General features: G+C 48.1%; 1 protein-coding gene across 2 annotated transcripts; it reads left to right on the forward strand.

The window, feature by feature from the left end:
• The first annotated feature begins 275 nt into the window (after positions 1-275).
• LOC122379025 lies at positions 276-13,920 on the forward strand. Of its 2 annotated transcripts, none has more exons than XM_043360874.1 (6): positions 276-738; positions 11,667-11,786; positions 11,909-12,117; positions 12,626-12,707; positions 13,201-13,397; positions 13,610-13,920. In XM_043360874.1, the coding sequence occupies exons 3-6, from the start codon at positions 11,972-11,974 to the stop codon at positions 13,722-13,724; spliced, it is 540 nt and encodes a 179-aa protein (XP_043216809.1). In that variant the 5' UTR covers positions 276-738; positions 11,667-11,786; positions 11,909-11,971; the 3' UTR covers positions 13,725-13,920. The 2 variants fall into 2 exon arrangements, with proteins under 2 accessions (XP_043216809.1, XP_043216808.1); XM_043360873.1 differs by having other exon boundaries at positions 285-738; positions 11,667-11,782.
• The last annotated feature ends 31 nt before the right edge of the window (positions 13,921-13,951 follow it).

The raw sequence follows: 13,951 nt of genomic DNA on the forward strand, positions 1-13,951 counted from the left end.
GTGACTGCGACTGGCACTATATAATACTGAACGAGGCCGGTGTAAATAAATTTTCAAGACCGAGGTCCTTACTGGATTTTTGAACGAGGCCGAAGGCCGAGTTCAAAAATCAGTAAGGACTGAGGTCTTGAAAATTTATCACCGGCCGAGTTTGGTATGTATTTTACTGTATGCCAACGATAAAATAATTGTCTAGACCGAAGCTCTTAGCCGACTTAGGAACGAGACCATCCCAAATGTTGGCTTAAGTGCATTCTGGTAATGCATTTTTGACCGTGGTCAATTTGCTTACACCAGTTATTACCACACCCCTCTGGCTAATGTATTTGAATAGGCCAGGCATACAGTAAATCAAATAACTTAACGCTTTCCATTAAATGCTTGAATGAGCCTGGGATGTCAAGTGCTCAAACATTCCGAATTCGGCGCCTCATTCCTGATTTAGCTGGAAACGATTGCAGACATTAGTCAAAACGGTCACTTCTAAGTTCTGACTATTGAAGCGAAGAAGTTCGTCAAGGAATATTCTTCGTTTTTTTCATTTTTTCATCGTAGAGCTCGATGTCGCCTATGAATGAACTATAAGTCACAACGACCCAATGTTCAACATATTGAGCATTTTGTGACTTTTTTCTTAGTGTCGAATTTCGACGAAGCCATGCGCTGCCAACCACGATGAAACGGTGCGGTGGAGCATGATCAGGGAACTGGATAGAGTGTGCCACACCGCCTACCCTCGTGAGTAGCGAAGACAAAGGGAGAGGGAAAGAAGTAGACAGAGTAAGCATGCTAGTGAGGAGGAAATAAAACAAATAATCATAATGCCATAATGCCCAGAGTAAACATACCTATAATGCCTATGAAATATACCTACCTATGCAATAAATTGTACTCACAGTGTATAAAAAATATATATATATATGTTACACAGGCGCGTAACCACGAGTCTGAAGCTACTGGGGACCACATGGAAGGCCGCGAAGACCAAATATTATATTTCAGGTGTGGGATGAGATACGTGGGAAGGGTGGAAAATTGTTAAGAATAAAATCTAACTTTAAAAAGATCTTAAAGGAAATAGTTCACTTTCACGAAATTATTTTTTGCAATGGATTTATGATTTTTTATGTTCAAAATGATCAGCAAAGAAAATAAAACCTTTTTATAACAAAAGATTATTTTCTATATTTTTGATATAGGAAGAACTTTTAAGTTTCTGTAAGGCACACGCGATCCAGTATGAAAAGAGCATGGGTCCCGAAAATTCTTCAGAAACTAGAGAAATTATCGCGGCCGCCGGCATTTGGGCGATCTGCTCGTGCTTTTGTTACTGGAGCGCCTCTTTCCCCGAGATTGCGCCGGCCGCCTGCCACGGGACGAAAAATACACGACTTTGAAATCCGGCTGATCGTGGGAAAATACCGCCGGAGGTCTCGGCTATATGCAGGAATTCACCGGGCTGTATAGTATATACCACTGCCTCGATGTATAGGCTATAACCTGCAAGCTGGCTTTGGTGCAAACTGCAAACATGTCAAACATGGTATAGGGCGGATTGTCGATTAATGTAAGGGAATCAGACGTTCAATTGACAATTTCCGATTCTTATTCGATAATTACGGCCAATTATATTTTATTTTAGGAAGTGTTATTAGGAGCGGAGCAATAAAATCTCATTTCTTCCCTGTCTCTTTACCTATCTCTCAAATCCCTTGCTCACTCATCTTTCCTCTCCATAGGCGGCGGAACGGGGAGGGCACCGGGGCACCGTCCCCCCTTTGATTTTGGCATTTTAGCATTAGCCCTATGGGCGTTGCATGGAAAGAGTGGGACCAAAAGTTGGCAGTGCCCCCCCCCCCTTAATTGAAGGTGTTCCGCCGCCACTGTTCCTCTCTGTAGGTATCAGTCTCCTTGCCGTCCTCCCTGAAGTCTCTGTTAGTCTTTTCCTTTTATTTCATTAGTCTTATCCTCCTTTCTCTCACCACCCCCCCTCTCTCTCTCTCTCTCTCTCTCTCTCTCTCTCTCTCTCTCTCTCTTTCTCTCTCAGTCTCTCTTTCTTTCTCAGTCTCTCTTTCTCTCTCAGTCTCTCTTTCTCTCTCAGTCTCTCTCTCTCCCTCTCTCTCTCTCTCTCTCTCTCTCTCTCTCTCTCTCTCTCTCTCTCTCTCTCTCTCTCTCTCTCTCTACCCGTCCGTCTGTCCATCTCTTTGTCCGTCTCTCCGTCCGTCCGTCCGCCCTTCCGTCTCTCAGTCCGTCCATCCATCCGTCCGTTTCTCCATTCTCCGTCCGTCCGTCCATCCGTCTCTCCGTATGTTCGTCCGTCCGTCTATCTGTCTCCCCAGACCCCATCCGCGGCCGCCCGCCCAAGGCCCTAAAACGAGTCCTCAACATAATAGTTTAGGGGCATATGCCCCCCGGACAGGAGCCTGAGGGGCATTCAGTACAAGTATGCCCCCCCCATTCAGACTTACACTTCTTACGCCTATAACGAGGAACTAAATAAAAATTGATTAGAAAGCCTTCCTAGTAACTAGGTACTTTTGTGATCAGAGTCGTTTTAGTAACCTCAATTTAGTTGTCATTGCCTTTATTTTGTCTAAAAATATGTTGCTTCTTACCACAAGGGAGCAATGCCGCTTCAACCCTATTGACCGTATTGCGTAACGACGGCAGTCATATTGCGCAAGCCAGGAATCGGCCGCCGCCTATGCTTGGGAATAGGGACGGTTAGAATACGATTTACCTGTATGGCCGCAGCCAGCGCAGCGTAAGCGGGGAGGGGGGGGGGGACACAAGGGGCGCGTGCCGCCTCATTAGATGCATGGTGCCCTATGGGCCCGAGAGGCCCTGCAGTGCCAATTAGTGGCCGCTCAGGGTCCAAGCGTGCCTCATTTCGACTGATATAAGACCCGCAGGACTCGTGAGAGCACCTCACGGAGACACGGGCTCCTGAGTCGCCACACATCACACATCTCCATAACGGCCCCACTCCGACTTCTGATAGCCCTGTGCTGGCCTCTGAGTGCTCTTGCTGACCCATTAAGCGTCAGCTCAGCTCTAACTAGGGTCCTGACCCATACCCGCATGGAACGGCTTCACACCAGTGTCTCTGAGGGCCCATAACGGCGCCTGTGAGGGCCTCACACCGGCGCCTCTGAGAGCCCAATACCACCAATCTGAGGGACTAACACCAATGTTTCTTAAGGGCCTACATCGGCGGCGGCTCTGAGGGCCCCACACTGGCGCCTCTGAAGGTCTTACACAAGCGCATCTGACGGCTACCTACCTGCAACTCTGTGGGCCCCACACTGGTGACTCTGACTTCTGAGGGCTCCCAGGGAGTCATCCCATGAGAGCCCTCAGGCGTCGCTGCAGCGACGCCTGAGAGTCCCATGCCGATCTATAAGGACTCCACAGGGCTCCTGAAGATAGGCCGGCAAGTGAGGGCCGGCAAGATAGGCCGGCAAGTGTGACGTCATCTTTGACCTGACCTGAAAATGACCTCAGTAAAAATTATAGACCTTATCCATTTGTACCCTGCACCGTTTACCGCTTGTCGCTATCTTGCTTTATTCTCGAGATCTCGCTGTCGCTCCCGCTCGTAATAATGGACAGGTCATAAAAATTACCTGACCTGAGGTCAACGCAGGGCGATATCCACTTTTTTATTTTCGCATATGAATGACAATTGATAAGGCTTTAATCGTCATCAGACAAAATTACAACTTTCAGTGGGGAAAATATCAAAGTCACTCTTCGAAAAATAGGTCAAAAGGTCACCTGATCAAAATTTTCAAAAATTGAAAATGCGAGATAGCCAAAATGTTTGTTGGCTGATTGTGAGTTGAACCATATAAAGTTTTTATCGTAGAAAACCAATAGTTTCTGAGTTATAGGCCGCCAAACATAGGGCTGCAGCGCGACCTGCTGGAATTGCCCGAGGCTATATCTCGGAAACCGTTGTTCGAAGAAAAAAAAATCCTTGTCACAGCTGGCTTCCCCGCCCATCACAACCCCTTACACCAGTTTTCAACGAAAAATAAAATATGAGGGTGCAAATTTGATTTTTTATTTGTCGATTTGTCGTGGAACGCCCCACGTGTAATAGCAGCTACCGGGGTTACATGAGCAAGTAAATGCGTATCAGGAACGGATTTTCCTATTCGCTCACCACTGTAGTCCGTTTGTAATGCGTATTAACTCTGCTCATGTAACCCCGAGCAGCGTGTTGCTATCACCGGTGAAACAGGGCCCAGGTGGCCTACCATTTGTTTTTTTTTTAAGAAAAAAACTATCGTGTCAGGGCTATGACGAAAAATAAGTGGCCTAAATCCGATGAGAAGACAGGATTTGGGGGTACCCTAGGAGAAGGTTTGGCTCCGTGACCTGGTATGCCCCCCCCCCGCGCTGAAACCCTGGATCCGCCAGTGCGTGAAATAATGCATTAAAGATTAAAGAACCATGCAAAGTTAGCCCTTTTACTAGTTTTACTGGCAAGGGCGATAATGTTCCCCTGAATGTCCTTATTGATCAGTACAAGAATTTCTCTAGAGTTCTCGTAGATAATTTCTCTAGTTTCTGAAGAATTTTCGGGACCCATGCTCGTTTCATACTGGATGTAAATATATGCAAGGCACACATCCTCAACGCAAGACACCTTTTTCGGGACGAGAAATAGAATATCTTTGCCTAGGGTGATCGTTGGGCTGTAAAAGCTCCTGATTTATGCTCGTCTCAGCCCAAGCTACGGAACTGCTATTCCAGTTCAAAACCCATGTTAAAATGTGAACTATTTCCTTTAAGCCTCGCACTGGCAGCGCATTTTTATAACGCGGCTTGGCAGGCAGGTCAAAGGTCAAATTTCCGGGAAAAGCTATAATCTTCCAAATTACTTAGCCAGTACCTATTGGCGAATCTATGAAAGATAGCCACATGAAACTCTCACGACCGTGTCTTTCAACGAATCAGCAACAAGATGATGTAAAATTGATTGCATTTCAGTCATTACTGGCGTGACGTATTCCCCGGGAACACGAAAAGTCACGCCCGCTGCCGGCGAGGATGGTCGCCGGCGGAAGTTCATTCTAGGTAATTGACCTTGGTTGACCTTGTAAAGGTCAAGGAACAGAAGGCATTTAGGGGAAACTGAACCACAGATTCGGGTTCAGGACCTCAAGAAACGCCACTAAACACGGCTCATATCACGGAGGTCAGTGTGCGAACATGCGAGGTCATTACATTGGTTGATCTTAGAAAGGTCAACATACAATGTGAAGATTCATTTCCAGTCAAATTCTGACAAATCACACGGAATAGTTTCGTTCTTGTCGATGAGATCACGTCCAGTTACGGTACGTACGATTTTGTCAAAAACGGTCAGAGGTGATACCTACCTATTATGACGTCATAGCTCGGTGACCTGACATGACCCGGAACTGCTTTTTTACCAAAAGTTGAGCAAAAGATGTCCCAGAGCTGTCGAAAATTTCAGCACGATCCGACTGATAGCTCGGCGCGATCGCAAAAAAAAACTCGGAGGGGGGGGGGGTCGCATCGAATCGACCCTCTCCCCTGCCAGGGCGAGGGTTAAAATGTGTGGCGGTGAGACGCGTTCAAAGCCAAAAAGTCCTTAGCCACCTCAGTGGGCTGCACCTGCACGCGGTCACAGTGCACATGCATTATATACAAGGGCGGATCTAGGGGGTCGTTTTGGGGGGGGTCACCAGTCGGCCGACATACCAGGTCTGGTGAATGAATTCTGACGACCGGGGGGGGGGGGGTAGGGAGCGAGTATGTCGAGATCAAAAAATGACATTTGATCTTCGTCGTTTATAAGATGAAGTTTTATCGTAAGTCACTCGGCTCAGTAGTTTTAGTTAGTGAAACCCACCTATATAGGAGCGTCGCCACGGATTTTTTACTGGGGGGGGGGGGGAGGCGGGTCGACCGACTTAAAAACCCAGAAGTAGATATAGTTACCTCACTTTTAGCCTAATGCATTAGTAAATAGTAGCATACAGTCACGATCTCTCTTATTGACCTGTGTATGAATCGGCGGCGCGAAGCGCCGCAAAAATTTGCAAAAAAAAGTTGTCAAAACACAGCTCTAAAACACAAATATTACAACCTTTTTAGCATGCTAGTACAAGCCGGAGTTCCTTCACAGTACACATATGAATTCCGATTCAATTTGACACGGTTGGTGTTATTACAGTCACTGTTATTTCTCTCTTATTGATTGGTGTATAAATCGGCGGCGCGAAGCGCCGAGAAAATTTGCAAAAGAATGTGTCGAAACACAGCTCCAAAACACAAATTTTACCACCCTTTTAGCATTGCAGTACAAGCCGGAGTTCCTTTACAGCACACATATGAATTCTGATTCAATTTGACACGGTTGGTTTATGTAATTACAGTCAAGATTTCGTATTGACCTGTACGTATGTACATAAATCGGCGGCGCGAAGCGCCGCGAAAAATTTGCAAAAACATTTGTCAAAACACAGAGGGGGCCTCCTCTCTACAGAGGACCACCGATCTCTACTGCGGGCCTCCTCTTTTCACAGGGCCTCTTAACTACAGAAGCTACAGGGCCTCCTCTCTACAGAGGGCTTCCTCTCTACTGAGGGTCTCTCCCTTTAAGAGGGCCTCCTTTACAGAGGGCCTCCTCTCTTCAAAGAGCCAGAGGACCTCATCTCTGCAAAGGGCCTCCTCTCTTCAGAGGGCCTCTTCTCTACAGAGGGCCTCCTTTCTTCAGAGGGCCTCTTCTCTACAGCGGGTCTCCACTCTTCAGAGGGCCTTCTGCATTCAGGCGGTCTCCTTTCCACAGAGGGCCTCCTCTCTACACAGGGCCTCCTCTCTACATAGAGCCTTCTCTCTACAGCAGGTCTCCTCTCTACAGAGGGCCTCCTCTTTAAAGGGGTCTCCTCTCTACAGGGGGCCTCCTCTCTACTGAGGGCCTCCTTTCTACAGAGGACCTCCTCTACAGAGGGCCTCCTACCTACTGAGGAGTCAGAGGGGCCCTAGCGGTCAGACACAGACACTAGCGGTTATTCACTGGAGGCCCCAGGAAGTAAGAAGGGCCCTAGCTGTCAGGCTGGTCAGAGGGCCCTGAATGTCCTGACGTGATTTTTGGGATTCCCGTGAATTTCTTTCGCCTCAGACGTGATTTTGACCTGCCAGGGCCCAGGGGCACTAAAAATAAAACAAACAAAATAAAAATGAAAATAGGACATCACCAAAATTAAGTGACCGAAATCCGTTGAGTTTTTAATTTTGCGTATAGGTAGGGGCACCACGAATTAAATTCATGACCATCCCCTTGGAGTTTTCCTGGATCATCCCCTGGTGCTCGCACGGTTGAGACAAAAACGAGTAAGATTCTGGTCTTCAATACGCCTTTTCACGCAACACGATCCAGAAAAACAAAGGTATTAGCTCAGAAGTGTTTGACAGGTGATTTTGAGCATGCAAGACGGCGTCTATAGCGCATTTAGGTCTTCGGCTTTTGGGGGGGGTCAAATGACCCTCTCAGACCTTTTGGGGGGGGTCATGACCCCGTGGACCCCCCCCAGGATCCGCCAGTGATTATATAGCCACTCCGTCCAGACGCCTTTGGCTCAGTGTAGACCGCATCCATGTTTTCAGCCTACGCAAGGCACTGAAGCTTCGCTCTGCGGTAGCCGATGCTGCTGGCAACACCGTCAGCTGCCTCAGCAGCTGCTCGACTTGCATGGGAGGAGAGATCAGGCGTCATGACTCAGGCTTTGGAAGGCCTCCTTGGCGTGCTTGAGGCACGTGACCTGTCTTCCCGACAGGAACACGCGCACCTGACTGGACAAGTTGTCCACCTCGAGTTCCTCGGGCCACCATTCTAACGAACTGCGAACTTTGTCCAGGCTTGCTCGGTCTGTTGGGCCACTGAGTAGCTGTTCCAGCTTTTTGGCTATTTGAGCAAATTGAGGAGGTCGTCGGTTTTACTGGGGACGGTCCCCAGCAACCCAAAAGTTACTGGGGACCGGTCCCCAGTGTCCCCAGTGGTGGTTACGCGCCTGATGTTACAGGCAAAGTGAAAACTCGGGCATTTTGCAAAATGCCTAGGCAATTTGCAAAATGCCTGACCGGCTAGGCATTTTGCAAAATGCCCAGGCAATTTGCAAAATGCCTGACCGCCAGGTATTTTGCGAAATGCCTAGGCAGTTTGCAAACTGCCTGACCCACCAGGCATTTTGCGAACTGCCTAGGCAGTTTACAAAATGCCTGGCGGGTCAGGCATTTTGCAAAATGCCTGAGTTGTGATTGATTTATTTTACCGTTTTTGTTTACCACAGGCGTTGACCATGTCGCTCCCATGTGCCTGAGCACCAAACACATTCAATATTTACGAATATACCCACGTCTTGCGCCACTTCCGTCGAGATGGAACCACTACTGAATGGTGTAGATTGAGCCAACGTCTCCCTATAATTTTCGTATACGGAGTTGTAGCCGTTCGTTTGTAGGAGTTCTGCGATGGGGCGCGGAGCATGGCACAGAGAAACATGGGCGCGGAAAAACGCGGCGACCGGCCGAATATTGACCCGACATTCTTCGTTTCCCGTGCTTATTTACATCACGGCAAGAGAGGGCCGCAGCGACACGGGGTTGCCAGCGATCGATAGAACAGAGACAAGCGTATCCAATAAACATTTTTGTTAATTTTTTTTTTAAACAATGGCAATGCATTGGAATGAGATGAGATACATTCCATAAACAACAAGAACATGTGGCTTTTCCGCTTTTCCAGAAAAGCAAGTTTTTGGTCATCCACGACCCACTTTGTAATAAATAAACCTTTGTAATAAAAAGACGCTTAGAAATTACAAGTTTTACATGCAACGGGCATGTTCATCTTTACACAGTCACAATGCATTGATAATGTAGAAGTGTGGCTCGCCAACCAAGCTACCATACATCGAAAGAACATTCTTTTCTGATCAATATCCACAGAAAGTATTTCCAGAGTCATCAAGGCTCTTCGAAACATAACCGTGTTTAACGCGTGTTTACCGATAAAACCGCGCCGGGCGCCCGGTAGCCGGCGCGGCGGCCGGGCCGCTCGCGCTGCCTGGGGCCCAGTGACATTGAACTCGGTAGCGCTACCCGGAGAATGTCTCACTGTGTGTCCTCCCACTTGGTGCGTATCGCTTGTGATTAACCCCTGTGGGCGGCACTTACAATGATGCTTACACATCGTCGCTGGTATGAGTTCGATGTCAGGCATTTTGCAAACTGCCTGAGAAAATAATTTCAGGCAGTTTGCAAAATGCCTGGTGGGCCAGGCAGTTTGCAAACTGCCTAGGCATTTTGCAAAATGCCTGGCCGGTCAGGCATTTTGCAAATTGCCTGGGCATTTTGCAAAATGCCTAGCCAGTCAGGCATTTTGCAAATTGCCTAGGCATTTTGCAAAATGCCCGAGTTTTCACTTTGCCTGTAACATATATATATATGTTACAGGCAAAGTGAAAACTCGGGCATTTTGCAAAATGCCTAGGCAATTTGCAAAATGCCTGACCGGCCAGGCATTTTGCAAAATGCCCAGGCAGTTTGCAAACTGCCTGACCCACCAGGCATTTTGCAAACTGCCTGAAATATTTTCCCAGGCATTTTGCAAAATGCCTGGCATCAAACTCGCACTAGCGACGATGTATAGGTAAGCATCATTTGTAACTGCCGCTTACAAAAGTTCATTGCTGTCAATGCGCACCAAGCGAGGGGACACTGCGTTCTCCGGGTAGCGCAGCCGAGTTCAGGTCACTGAGCCCCAGCGGCCGTCGGGTGCCGAGCACCGGGCGTGGTTTCGTGGGTAAACATGCGCTCGGTACAATGATTGTACTGTTTCTAAGAGCTCTTGGTGGCTTTTTGAAAATACTATGGGTGGATATTGATCAGAAGAGAATACTCTTCCAATTTGCGAAAATTTGATTGTTACACGTTTACGTACATTATCAATCGTCTCTGCCGGAACAGTTGCCCACGAGGGCAGAATACTGGACATCGCAGCTTTTATACACACGGCTACAACTCCGTATACCTATACGAAAGGTACGGAGACGGTGGCTCATGTCCATTCAGCGTTGGCTCCATCTCGACAGAATTGACGCAAGACGTAGGTATACAGAGTGTCACGAACTTGATACGCGGTTGGGGCGGTCTTGTCCCTCCATGCCCCTCTTGAGTGCTGAATGGATGTAATTTGAACGGGTCCGGCACCAGGGCATCTGGACCAGGGCACTCGGCATCTAAATCGGCGATCCCCCGGTATCTGAAGATTTTACCCTGAAGCTGAAGCCGCTCAACCTCAGGCTGCAACCCTGACTCACCGTCATCCATAAGTGATGCAGCTGGATTTCGACAAAACCCACCAAATCTGGACCATTCAGGACTAGAGTATCAGACTTTTCAATGATGAGGCCGTGAGGCGATATTAGCCGTTTTCACGACGGCCATCTGGTACACATTTGGTTCACATCTGGTGCAGATTAGGTGCATATTTGGTCAAATTAGGTTCAGTGTGTCTCTTAGTAGCCATCAGCTAGGGTTGTACTAATTGCTTATATGCCTCCTCTGCCATATTATCAGAGAGCATCATCGGTTAAAACACTGAAATAAATTCATAAGATAAAGATATTTGCTGTAAAAGAGGTTAGGTGCAGATTTGGTCAAATTAGGTGCACTCGCCGGATAGCCCGTCGTGAAAACGGCTATTAGAGCTCTTCTTAGTCACTAACCGTCCCGACAAGCAGTTCTGGGCCAACAACAGCTCAGAGGCGCTGCACCGTCGAGACGGTGAAGCACCCACTGGGCACTGGAGATTCTCGTTTGGGGCATGATGGGCTACAGAGGCCTATTTGAGATTCACCAGGTGCCGCGGGGACAGACCATGTGGCCGCTGATAACTTGTCAGCGAGGTGCTGGAGAACACTGACGCAACTACGATACATTTCGGGACACAAGTACAACATCCCGCAACAATTTCGTGACACCCTGTATTCGTGACCGTGGAATGTGTCACATGTGCCCACAACACATGTGAAATGTGTTTTAGGGTCAGTCACAGTGGAACGTTTATGATCAACGCCTGTAGTCCACAAAAACGGTGGATTATATGGAAACCCAGGCATTTTGCAAAATGCCTGGTGGTTCAGGCATTTTGTAAAATGCCTAGGTAGTTTGCAAAATGCCTGGTGGGTCAGGCAGTTTGCAAACTGCCTGGGCATTTTGCAAAATGCCTGGCGGGTCAGGCATTTTGCAAATTGCCTAGGCATTTTGCAAAATGCCCGAGTTTTCACTTTGCCTGTAACATATATATATATATATATATCGTCTAGCTTGGCCACTTCGAAACTTATTCGTGAAAAGCTCTCTTCACATATGTAGCGCATATATCTCTTCACTCTTTATATATGTAGCGCCGACATTTGGACTTTTTGACCCCTGTGATGTCATTTTTGACCTGACCTGAACATAAATTCTGTAAAAATTGTAGACCTTGTCCGTCTGTATCCCATGCCTTTTGCCGCTTGTCGCTAGCTTGCTTCGTTCTCGAGATATCGGGGGGGGGGGAGGGCAGGTATCCGCCCCCCCGTCGGTGCGCGGGTTAACTGAACCGATACACTTCGTTGTTTCAGAAATACGTGGTGGACGACATATCAAATTTAATGGTTATTTCTTCAATCTTAGATTTGCAGATGGTGACAAGAGAAAAGGAAAATTAAACATTTACTTGCACGATTCTTCAGATGGTGTAAGTACGTATTCTTTGCAATGATTTATTACAAATATGCAATAAGATTAGTGACCTTTTAAATCCATTCTTTCTTAGGTTTGCCAGACTATAGTACCACCGACACCTCCCGCGCCGGTCCCACAGGAGGCCTGGACGCCGTTCTTCGTGCACGGCCAGAATAACGTGGAGGTGCCCTTCGGCTCGCTGATGAAGGTGGAGCTGAACGTGCGCCCAAGACTCTGGCTCAACGGCTACCAGCAGCGGTGCCGTGACGACGCAGGATACCACCAGCGCAGCTGTCTGAACCGCTGCTTCGGGCGCGCGGTCCGGCGGGCTCTCAACTACAGCTGCAGGTAGGCTGGACACCAATGGAGACACAGATTAATGGGTGGAGTGCGGGGCAGCTCTGTCAGGTGTAGGTGTGTTGGCTCCTGTCGTGGTAAGCTGAGGTCAGTAGCTTTCGATCTCAGTCACTGGGCTTCGCGCATGTCGGTGAATGACGTACTGGCGATGGGTGACGTAGGTATGCTACATCTGGTCCGACTCTAGTGATACAACCATGTGATAGGTGGAACAGGCTATGCGCAGATGTTTGTAAATGAAAGTCATGACCACAGCTGCTAATGGGCAAGTTTTTAGCTTATAGGTATCTTCGAATGTGTGAGATCGTGTATTTCCCCGAGGAAAGTACAAGCTCTTGACTATAGCTAACAACTGTAAACCAGTGAACACGAACATTTTCTGGACTTGTTGAACGAACTGAAGCCGTTTGATTCATTTGTTTCCCACGTCGCTACGATTCCAGTAGCTGTGATTCGCCACTGAGCGATGTGTTCTGTAAGTTCATGCGTCTGTCGTCAGCCTGGATTGGTTTCTGGACGAGGGGAGCACCTGCCAGGACCCGGACCAGGCCTACACAATGGCCAGCTACGTTGACGAGCAGGTGAGTCAGCGCAGACCGCCGTGGGGAGTGGCCGGGTGCGGCAGGGCACCTGTGGACGCGCGCATCTGCTACTGTGGGACGGCCCGCCGTCACGGCGGCCGGAAAACCGCCACAGATGCTCTCAGAGAGCTCACTCCGAGATATTTCTCAGCTGACTCGGCATAGCAACATCACGATTCACTAGTTTGCTAATGGTACGTTTCATTAGTAAGAATAATAAATGTGAATCGATTATTCTGTGAAGATGGTCAATGAACTGCCATTTGTGCTTATTTGAAGGTTAAATGCATGGTACTTGGTACGGGCCAATAGCATAGCCATCCAATTAAACATGCATGCTTTTGCGTGCCTGATGACTGCAGCGCATTGATATGACTTATACGGCAAAAATAAAGTGCGCTATACGAATTAATATCTACCTGTGTATAATTATTAAGCATCTTTTTCTTTACTACGACTATTAGCCACATACATAAGTCTGCCCTGCCCGCAGGACTCTGCTCTGCTGCGTGACACCGACTGTCAGCGGCAGTGTCCGCAGCCGTGTCGCCTCAACTTTTTCCACTTCACGCCGTTCTCGCGCACCGAGCGTCCGGTGCTGGCGCGCCACCAGCTCTCCGTGCTCACCCTCTCCTTCCGCGACACCTTTTACCAGCTGACGCGCGAGAAACTCGTCTACGACTCCTTCACGTCAGTACCAGCAACGATCTCTCGCATCGGGCAGGTCTCTCTCAGTTTATTGGCGGCCGTCAATGATATAAGATGGTATTATCCAATTCAACTAGATTCCTTATAGCGGGCAGTTATTTGTAATGCGACATGACAGCACTGCATTAATAAGATGCCGAAGCTGGTAGTATAGAGGACGTAAGTCGGTTCTGACTCCGCTGTCTGTCCGGCAGGCTATTTGGAGAGGTGGGAGGCGCACTCAGCCTTCTACTCGGCATGTCACTCACTTCTTGTATGGACGGCTCGGCCAGGGCCCTCGACCTACTGTTTCGGCGACTTCATCCATGAGCATGTAGCTGTCTGCGCCAACCGCCAGCAATGGCACATATGCAGTACAGAAGACAGAAGATTGCGAACGAAAACAAGTGGATTTTTTTACCCATAATTTCGCTTCAATTTTACCCGCATGTAAATAGATGGTTGAAAACCATATGCCTATTAAGTAAATCGTGTTTTTAGCGTGACAATAAAGATTGAGCAGTGACCCCCTACATGTGGATGGAGCTGATAATACT

This window comes from Amphibalanus amphitrite, unplaced genomic scaffold (genome assembly GCF_019059575.1).
Source record: "Amphibalanus amphitrite isolate SeventyFive unplaced genomic scaffold, NRLGWU_Aamphi_draft 000069F_arrow, whole genome shotgun sequence".
Lineage (NCBI taxonomy): Eukaryota > Metazoa > Arthropoda > Thecostraca > Balanomorpha > Balanidae > Amphibalanus > Amphibalanus amphitrite.

Excerpts from the sequence above, each read along its gene's own strand:
- LOC122379025 (XM_043360873.1), top strand. The coding sequence starts at position 696 with ATGATCAGGGAACTGGATAGAGTGTGCCACACCGCCTACCCTC. Across the intron at positions 12,118-12,625 it reads GCTCTCAACTACAGCTGCAG|CCTGGATTGGTTTCTGGACG; the intron begins GTAGGCTGGACA and ends GTCTGTCGTCAG. Across the intron at positions 13,398-13,609 it reads CTCGTCTACGACTCCTTCAC|GCTATTTGGAGAGGTGGGAG; the intron begins GTCAGTACCAGC and ends TCTGTCCGGCAG.